The following is a 10,850-nucleotide window of genomic DNA, read 5'->3' on the forward strand; positions in this document are numbered from 1 at the left end:
TTACTTTTGCCATGCTGGAAGAAATAGCATGCATTTTTGAGCTCTCAATCTCTCCTTTTGCCTGGGAGCAACCCAGCCTCTCACTCAAATTGTCACTCCCTTCCCTCAATCCTAAGAGTGATTGCACAGTATTCATGTCTTCTACACTTGGGATTAATTCAGTTATTTGTGTAGAGACTGTCAACGGATGTGGAATATCCGTTGAAGGTGAAACTGATGTTATCAACGGATAACTGCTGTTAAGCTTATCCGTTGAAGAACAACCACTTGTCAACGGATGAGTGATATCCGTTGAAGAAGGAAAAGAAGTTGAAATTAAAAGTGATATAACTGTTGAATCTGTGTAGATTGATTTGAGATGTGGTGACACAGATCCTTCAATTATATCTGAAAGAATTTACGGGTGATCCAACAAATCATCTAAGAGATGATGATCACCTGTATTTGAGTGGGGCTTCTCCCTGAGTTGTAAAGAGGGAGAATCAGGAATTGATGGGAATAACATATCCACATCCAGAGATGGTGATGAAGTGTTTGGTGATTGATGTGTGATTATTGTGAGAGAATGGGGCTGTGACTCCACATTTATTGGAGTCACATCAAACTGAGTTTGAGAAGGCATAGATACAGATGGATGTATCTGTGCAGTGTGTGCACCCTGTGTAGAAGATTGGGTTCTAGCTTTCTTTCTTCTAATAAAGGCTTTTGTTGGTGAGTGTTTGGCTTTAGTGTCCCTCCCTCGTTTGTTCTGTGTTCCTGGTTTGGAACTATTTTCAATAGTAACATCCTTTTGGGAGGATGCTACTAGGGATGTGCTAGATACCTTTTCAACCACCACAGCTTTTTGAGAAACTGTGGCTTGGCTAGCTTGGGAAGCACTCAACTTTCCTTCCTTATCCTGGGGGTTTCTTTGATGTTCACCCCTCCCCTCACCACTCACACCCTGTTCACTCACCTCAGGGTTAATAGTTGGTGTTACAACTGTTGTCTTTTGAGAAACAACAGAGGTGGATTTCTTTGTCTTTGATTTTGAAAGTTTAGTTTTGGTGACCTTGGTAGAAATCTGTTGGGGCATCACAGATTTCATGGCCACACTAGAAGATAAAGAAATAGAGGGGTTGGAAGAAGTAGGAGTTGTAGAAGCAATTACCTCACCTACCTGAGGTGCATTCATGATTGGTAAATATACCAATGGCACACTGCTGTTAAGATCCATTCTCATCAAGTCTGCAAGAACTCTTTTCTCTTGTGCCCAGCACTTGAGTTTATTATTCTCATTGATTATGACTAAACCTTCAGCAACATGGTTAGCCAATAACATAAAGAATCTAGCATAATAGATGTTATTAGGTCTATTAGCTTTGTTACCTAATCTAGTACCTAATTCTAGCATCACATAGTTGCTAAAGTTAAAATACCTATCAGAAACAAGCATATAGAGCATATTAACCAGAGATGAAGTTATGGCATCAAAATTACTAATTTTCCCAGAGAAAACCTTTATAAAGGCATCCCCAAGGAAACTCCATTCTTTCCTAAGGCCTTTTCTTCTAATACTCCCTAAATTAGCAGAGTTAAGAGAATAACCTATGGAATCTAACATGCTAGATACATCACTATCAGTGTGTGGTGTCATGGCATTGTTCTCAGGCAATTTAAAACATGCTTGTAAATCATCACAGTTAATACAGTGAGTTTTACCTTTGAGAGTGAAGGAGATAGTCATATCCATGGAGTTGAACTCAGCAGTTGTCCAAATCTCCTCAACTACTTCACAGAAAATTGTTGGGGCTTCCAGCATTACATAGCTAAGTTTACAGTTTTTGATGAAGTCCATCATTTTGTGATAGTCTGAGTGGGCTTCATTCTTTTCTACCAAAGCTATGAAATTGTTCTTTTCATAGATGAACCCAGATTGAGACATAATCTTCACGACTGGTGCCATTGTTGTGAGTAGAAATTGCAGAGAATAACTTGAAGTTTTTTTTTTTTTTTTTGCAGAGAGAAAATGGTAAATGCTTGAAATTTCAAGAAAGCGTAAAGTAAAAATGAACAATCAGAAGGACTTATATGCTTTCTCAAATTAATAAACAAAAATATAAAATAAAGATTTATCAATAAATATGCGTTAGTGAATTTCAGCCGTTTAAGAATAAACTGTAAGTATTCTAAAAACTACCTTTAAAACCAATACATACAGATGTATGTATGAGTATCAACGGTTAAGAGAATAGAATCAACGGCTGTTAAACACCTGAATCGATTGATGTGACATTTCAACGGATAAGGCAAATTGTCATCCGTTGAAAGGTACTTCAGTTTTATCCGTTGACGGATAAAAATTCCAGAAATGTATTTGTCTTTCAACGGATAATGACTATCCGTTGATAGAGCAATTTTGACTTTCAACGGATAGGGAACATCCGTTGATGGAATAAACTATGTTAAAAGTCAAATTTGTTCTTAGCAACTAATATATTTCAGGCTTCAATTCAAATTGCAATAAAGACATGAATTTTAAGAGTAATTAAGCATACCTAGCTCACTTACCAATCTTGTGAATGTTGATTCATCAAGTGGCTTGGTAAATATGTCAGCAATTTGTTGTTCACTTGGAACAAAATGTAGTTCCACTGTACCATTCATGACATGCTCCCTAATGAAGTGGTACTTGATATCAATGTGCTTGATCCTTGAGTGCTGCACAGGATTCTCTGTTATGGCTATGGCACTTGTGTTGTCACAAAAGATAGGAATTCTATCAACATGAAGTCCATAGTCAAGGAGTTGGTTCCTCATCCATAACACTTGAGAACAGCAACTTCCAGCAGCAATGTATTCAGCCTCAGCTGTAGAAGTAGAGACTGAATTTTGCTTTTTGCTAAACCATGATACAAGCTTGTTTCCCAGGAATTGGCAGGAGCCTGTTGTACTTTTCCTATCTATTTTGCAACCTGCATAGTCTGCATCTGAATAACCAATTAGATCAAAGCCAGATTCTCTAGGATACCAAATACCTAAATTTGGTGTACCCTTGAGATATCTGAAAATCCTTTTGATAGCAATTAAGTGAGACTCCCTAGGATCAGCTTGGAATCTAGCACATAGACATGTAGCAAACATTATATCTGGTCTGCTAGCAGTTAAATATAAAAGTGAACCAACCATGCCTCTATAACTTGTAATATCCACAGACCTTTCAGTCTTATTTAATTCAAGTTTGATGGCAGTGGCCATGGGAGTTTTTGCAGATGAACATTCCATTAAGTCAAACTTCTTTAAAAGATCATAAATATATTTAGTTTGACTAATGAAAATTCCATCACTAACTTGTTTAACTTGTAAACCAAGAAAATAGGTTAGTTCTCCCATTAGGCTCATTTCATAATTACTTTGCATTAGCTTAGCAAACTTTTTGCAAAGTTTATCATCTATAGAGCCAAATATTATGTCATCTACATAAATTTGAACAAGTATACTAGAGCCATTAACATCCCTAAAGAAGAGAGTTTTATCAACAGTACCTCTAGTGAAGTGATTCTTCAAAAGAAATTTTGATAAGGTTTCATACCAGGCTCTAGGTGCTTGCTTCAGTCCATAGAGTGCTTTCAACAGATAATACACATAGTCTGGAAAATTTGGATCTTCAAATCCTGGAGGTTGACTTACATAGACTTCTTCCTCTAATTTCCCATTTAGAAATGCACTCTTGACATCCATTTGATAGACTTTGAAATTGGCATGGGCTGCATGGGCTAGAAATATTCTGATGGCTTCAAGTCTTGCAACAGGAGCATATGTTTCATCAAAATCTATTCCCTCTTGCTGAGAATAGCCTTTAGCAACCAGTCTGGCTTTATTCCTTATGATAATGCCATTTTCATCCATCTTATTTCTGAATACCCACTTTGTGTCAATAGGACTCTTGTTCTTTGGTTTGGGTACCAGCTTCCATACTTGGTTTCTCTCAAATTGGTTCAGCTCTTCCTGCATAGCTAATATCCAATCTGGATCCAATAGAGCTTCTTCCACTTTCTTAGGTTCCTCCTGAGACAGAAAACTACTATACAGACATTCATCTTGAGTGGCTTTTCTTGTTTGCACTTTAGATGATGCATCACCAATGATCAGTTCAAAGGGATGATTCTTGGTCCATTTCCTTTGTGGTGGAAGATGTGCTCTAGATGAGGTGGCCTCAGTATTGTCATGATGTGAGACAGAGTGTTGACTGGTTGAAACTCCCCCTGAGTTGTTGGTCCTTTGCAGGGAACTTGGAGTTCTATCAACTGATGATGTAAATCGATTATCCGTTGATGAACTATGATCAACGGATGCTTCATTTTGTACTTCAACGGATGATGCACTATGTCTGTCAACGGATACTGCATTATCCAAGGGCATGTTTTGAATCCCTTTTGAAGTGTCATCTCCATCAGTCTCCTCTTCACTATCATCACAATATATCTCAATGTTGTCAAATTTGAGTTTCTCATTATGTCCCTCATCTGTTAGTCCATCAATCTTTTTATCATCAAACACAACATGCACAGATTCCATAACAATGTTGGTTCTTAGATTGTAGACCCTATAAGATTTTCCAGCTGAGTAACCAACAAATATCCCTTCATCAGCCTTTGCATCAAACTTCCCTTTATGGTCAGATTGATTCCTCAGTATAAAGCATTTACATCCAAAGACATGAAGAAAGTTTAGAGTTGGTTTTCTTCTCTTGAACAACTGATAAGGAGTCATGCTTTTAGCTTGATTGATCAAAGAAATATTCTGAGTGAAGCAGGCGCAATTAACAGCTTCAGCCCAGAAATATGTTGGTAACTTTGATTCTTCAAGCATTGTTCTGGCAGCTTCAATTAAAGATCTGTTCTTTCTTTCAACAACCCCATTTTGCTGAGGTGTTCTTGGAGCTGAGAACTCATGCATGATTCCATTTTCTTCACAGAACAGCCTTAATGTCGAATTCTTGAACTCAGTTCCATTGTCACTCCTGATATTTCTAACCTTCAAGTCAGGATGATTGTTGACTTGCCTGATGTGATTGATAATGATTTCACTTGCTTCATCCTTTGATCCAAGAAAATAGACCCATGAGAACTTTGAGAAATCATCTACAATCACTAAGCAATATCTTTTTCTTGCAATAGACAATACATTGACTGGTCCAAACAAATCCATATGTAGCAGCTGTAATGGTTCATCAATTGTTATTTCAAGCTTCTTTTTGAATGATGCTTTCCTTTGTTTGCCTTTCTGACAAGCATCACACAAACCATCCCTTGAGAATTCAACTAGAGGGATTCCTCTAACTAAGTCCTTTTTGACTAGATCATTCATTGTCTTGAAATTCAAGTGAGATAGCTTCTTGTGCCATAGCCAACTTTCAACTGTGCTTGCTTTGCTGAAGAGACAAGTAATGGATTCTGCATCTGTAGAGTTGAAGTCAGCTATGTACACATTTCCTTTTCTAACTCCAGTTAGAACCACTTTGTTGTCTTTCTTACTAGTGACAACACAGGCTTCAGAATTGAAGGAAACTGTATTCCCTCTATCACATAGTTGACTGATGCTCAGTAAATTGTGCTTGAGACCATCAACTAATGCAACTTCATTAATGATGACATTCCTTGTTGAAATCAAGCCATATCCCATAGTAAACCCTTTGCTGTCATCTCCAAAGGTTATGCTAGGGCCAGCTCTCTCCTTGAACTCTGTGAGCAGGGAGAAATCTCCTGTCATGTGTCTTGAACAACCACTGTCCAAGTACCATAGATTTCTTCCATTTCCCTGATTGCTTGATGAACTAACTTCATTTTCTTCAGAATCAGCCATGAGAGCAAGGTTGACATACTCCACATCTTCATCCTCTTCATCTCCATTAGCTGCCCAGTCCCTTTCTTGAGTAATGAAAGCCCTCTCCTTTTGCTTGAGTAGATCAAAATATTTCTTTTTGTAATCTACTTGCTCAAATTTCTTCTTTTCAGAAGTTGGCTTTCTGCACTCACCTGCAAAGTGTCCACTTATACCACAATTGAAACACTTGAACTTGGATTTGTCCACAGTGTTTTTGTGAGGTTTAGTGGCTCTAGTGTTTTTCTTGAATTTCATCTTTGCAAATCTTCTGGACAGAAATGCAAGATGCTCATCAATACCATCTGAGTCATCTTGGCTGGAGTTGTCTTCATTTTCAGCAACTTGCTCTTTCCCTTTGCTTGATTCCTGATTTCTTATTCCAACTTTGGAGTTTGATGTAGATCTCGCAGTTTCTTGTCTGCATTTCCTCTCATCTTCAGCTACCAATGCAACTGAACTTCCTTTCTTTCTCCCCTTCTCCAATACCTCATCCTGTTCCAGCTCTAGTTCATAAGTCTTCAAGATTCCATACAATCTTTCAAGAGTGAAGTCCTTATAATCTTGAGAGTTTCTTAAGGAGACAGTCATGGGTTTCCATTCCTTTGGCAAGGATCTTAAAAATTTAAGATTTGAATCCTTCACCTGGTACACTCTTCCATACAGCTTCAGTCCATTCAACAGCTTTTGGAACCTATTGAATGTTTCATTTAAAGATTCATTTTCTTCAAAATAAAAGTATTCATACTGTTGAATGAGAAGCTGCATTTTGTTTTCTTTCACTTGTTCTGTACCTTCACACAGTAGTTGAACTGTGTCCCAAACCTCTTTGGCAGTTGTGCAATTTATCACATTATCAAACATATCCATGTTAAGACCATTAAACAAAATGTTCATAGCCTTCTTATCCTTGTGGACTTCTTCTGTGTCTTCCATTGTCCATTCTGCTCTAGGTTTTGGAATGGATTGACCAACAGCAACTGTGGCTGTAGCAACTGTTGCTACTTTGTGGGGAATGTGAGGACCATTCTCAATGCAGTTTACATAACCTTCATCTTGGGAGAGTAGATGAAGGTGCATTTTCACCTTCCAATGGTGATAACTGTCTTTGTCAAGAACTGGGATCTTTACTCCAATATCCTTCTTACTCATCTTTGTTAGATTCCAAGATCTTTAAACTCTTTGTATGTCAAGAGCCTGCTCTGATACCAATTGTTATTCCTAGTGGACTAACAATGAGATTTACAGAAGGGGGGTTGAATGTAAATCTCAAAACTTTTTCAAGTTTTGAGCAGTTTATAAAAGTTGTGTGTTCAAGAAGAACAAGTGTGTGAATTGCTTTAAGCTAATACAGACAGATATATATTCAAGCACAAATGTAAAGAACACAACAGACCTTAAAAACTTTTCTGGTGGATTTGTTGTTCCACCAGAGATGGTATTTTAGAAAATCTGTGATTAAACAATGTTGATCACAGCTGCATCCTAGTACAAACTAGATGAATTTTCTCTCAATATTTTTCTAAACAGCTCTAGAACATACCTAGTCCCCGGAGCATACCTAGTCCCCGGAGCATTATAGAACAGATGATCCACACGGGCCCCATCATAAGGTTCTATACCCCCGGGCCTATAAGCAGTTGTAAGGTCCCTAAAGTAGTAATCGTGGGGAGGACTATTCTCACAGGTCTGAACAAAGTAATGGTCTATGTCTATCCAAGACCCATCCCTCCTACCCAAAGTTTGCCCGGGGTTTAATAGGAAGGTAGGCAACTCCTCAACTACAGCTTAGCGACGGGGAGGCATATTCTCTGGTTCCGGGGAAGAGTCACTCGAAGAATGTTCGAGAAATCCAAAATGGGGACGGTCAGGTCTACGTTTCAGGTTAGCCAATTATTTCCTTTAACCCCTCCTAACCATATAACCCCGGAGTCTATGCCAGTTCGGGAAGAAAGAGAAAAAGAAAGAAAAACAAGAGCCACTCAGAAATAATTAACCTTACAATCAAAATACCAAAGTACATCACATAACTTATACATACATATATGCGCCTATAACACATGTTATGAACAGTCATAAAAATAAAGAACAAGCCCAATTTTTTGCATAAATCAAAACCCTTATTCGCACATATACAGATACTAAAACACAAACCCAGATTCACTACAAGCATCAATCGTTTCTTGGCAAACAAAAGCTATAAATCTAAACAACAAACAACAACCTGTTTAACTCACCAAAACGCGACACAACAAAGGTAAACTGATTCAGATACTTGGACACGCATACATTCTAACAACTCAGACTACAAGTATTCGCTAAACAATCACGAAGAAACAAAAAAATAGAACGAGAAAAGTTCGAAAACTTACAAGAAAGCAGGAGAAATAAGGCGGCTTCAAAAAACAAAAGAGCTCCCAAATTTGACTTGGAGAAAAATGGCAGAAAGTTTTTGTGTTTGCAGTTGCGTAAAGAGAAAAGAAATGAGAAAGGTGGAGTATTTATAGGCACAAATGGAGAGGTAACCCACTCAACTGCCTCACAATCCGGTCCGTCGGATGAAGACACGTGGCACAATCCTGAGCGTCGAGAAAATAACCGTCGCAGTTAATGATTACATCGCTGTAATTATTTAACAGGCGCGGCTTTTGAGGAGAGAAAGGGGGGGAAAACTGCAACATTTCGTATACATACATATACTTACACATATATTCGTACAAGAAGCTCAAGCGCCGCCTGACACTCCGGGAAAAGCGCTAAAGTACTACCCACCTATCACATCTACACCCAGGCCTACCCAAACACAACCCCGGGGACTTGTACCCAACAGCACCCCGGGGTTAGGGGCCATAAATCAAAGGAAAAATGACAAAAAAATTTCAAGTGCCAAGAACCAAAAGGCCTACCCAAACAAAACCCCGGGGACTCGTACCCAACAACACCCCGGGGTTAGGGGCCACAAATCAAAGGAAAAATGACAAAATTTTTCCAAGTACCAAGAACCAAAATGCCTACCCAAACACAACCCCGGGGACTTGTACCAAACAACACCCCGGGGTTAGGGGCCACAAATCAAAGGAAAAATGACAAAATTTTTCCAAGTGCCAAGAACCAAAGGGCCCACCCAAACACAACCCCGGGGAGTTGTACCCAACAACATCCCGGGGTCAGGGGCCACAAATCAAAGGAATGAAATTTTTTTCAAGACAACTACTCCCCCATCCGGGAAAACCCGCATAAGGGAGTGGGAGGCAAATGATAGGCCAGAAGTAACCAGGCCCAGATAAAAGAACAGAGACCCAAAAGAGATAACACCCCAGGCCCAAGCCGGGGTGGTCCCCGGTGCCACGTGACACCGGACAAAAGAGTCAACTGTCTCATGTTACCCAAAATGGAACAATTGCATTCCAGCCGTCCATTGGTAAATATCCCAAGACAACTCTGATGGAGAAAGGACACCTGACCACACAGTCCATCTGAACCGTCCAACCAATCATCAACCAAGAATGATCAAATGCCAGGATAAAGAGGTACAAACCCCAAAAACCCTAAATCTTGGGACCTATAAAAGGTCTCAAAAAGAGGGTTTTAGGGGTTGAAAAACATTTGACTGCTACACACCTATACACACACCATCATATATATTTTGAATAGCTCCTTCTTCCCTTTTCTTCTTCTTCTTCAAGAAGGCCCATTTCTTACTCTCACACCGGAGTTGCCGCGGGATACAACCTCCGGTTCTTTTTTGCGGAGACCCCTACTTAGCAGGTTAAACACACGCCAACCGTTACGGAAGTTGGGTCCCAGCTCGTATGTGAAAGTAGAAGACCTGTGAAGAAACCGAGTTATCACACGTCTCTCAGATTTTCTCTGTCAATCTCCATGAGATGATCAACCTATTAGTTCCTCAAAATGCCAAGGAACCAGCCATAGGAAACTATGTGCTCATGATTGAGGTAAACGTCTTCAGTTGTGGTGGAGTTGCCATCTGTACCTGCATCAACCACAAATTTGTCGATGGAGACACATATACTTTATTCCTAAGGCATTGGACAGCTGCAGCCAGAGGATCTGTGCATACAATATATCCTAGTTTCACCGCACCATCATTATTTCCACAAATTTCTTCTCTCAATTTTCAGAATCCAGATAGCATTGGAAAAGCCAAGTTTGTGTCTCAAAGATTTGTGTTTGACGGCATAGACATAGCAGCACTTAAGTCGAAAACAAGTAGTGCTACGTCAGAAACTGCACCAACTCGATTTGAAGCTGTAGCAGCCTTGTTATGGAAATGTTTCTCTAAAGCTGCTTACATGGTAAATAATAACCCTCTAGACAAGTCATTGATTTTAGACATGGTGATCCATCTTCGAGGAAAGAACTGTGTGCCAAAAAATGCCGTAGGAAATCTTATTTGACATGGATTTGCAGAATGCAAGGCTGCTACAAATCTAGAACATCATTTCTTATTAAGTCAAATACAGAAAGGAAAAACACAAGTCAACAACGACTTTGTTTAGATTATAAAGGGAGATACCGGAACTACCACAATTCTGAAATATGTAGAAATGATTATGAAGGCTGAGGAAGTATCTGTTCCTGTTGTAATCACTAGCATGTGCAATATGGGTGTTTATGAACATGATTTTGGGGAGGGAAAGCAGATATGGTTCTATTATGGTAACGTAAGTTTGGTGAATTTCATCTCCTTATGTGAGACGAGAGTTGGTGGTGGCTTGGAAGCAGTGGTATCACTAGGAAAAGAAGAAATGGTCATCTTTGAGAATGATCCAAAATTAAATTCAACCGGACATTGAAATTAAATTGGTTGGATTAATTTTAATCGGATTTCATATCAATTCCTATCACATGATGAAAAGAATGTCTGACGTAAGACAAATGATTCATAATGCATTCATCTAATACCTTAAGTTTTGGAAGAACTCTAACGGTAAAATTATTAAGTTTTGAAGACAGACACCAACTCA

At 39.0% G+C, this 10,850-nt stretch overlaps 1 protein-coding gene across 1 annotated transcript; it reads left to right on the forward strand.

The window, feature by feature from the left end:
* Positions 1–9,749: 9,749 nt before the first annotated feature.
* On the forward strand, positions 9,750–10,280 carry LOC141677735 (limonoid 7-O-acetyltransferse-like). Its single transcript, XM_074483819.1, has one exon. The coding sequence runs from the start codon at positions 9,750–9,752 to the stop codon at positions 10,278–10,280; it is 531 nt and encodes a 176-aa protein (XP_074339920.1).
* Positions 10,281–10,850: the final 570 nt, after the last annotated feature.

Source organism: Apium graveolens, chromosome 1 (assembly GCF_009905375.1).
Source record: "Apium graveolens cultivar Ventura chromosome 1, ASM990537v1, whole genome shotgun sequence".
NCBI classification, from domain to species: Eukaryota; Viridiplantae; Streptophyta; class Magnoliopsida; order Apiales; family Apiaceae; genus Apium; species Apium graveolens.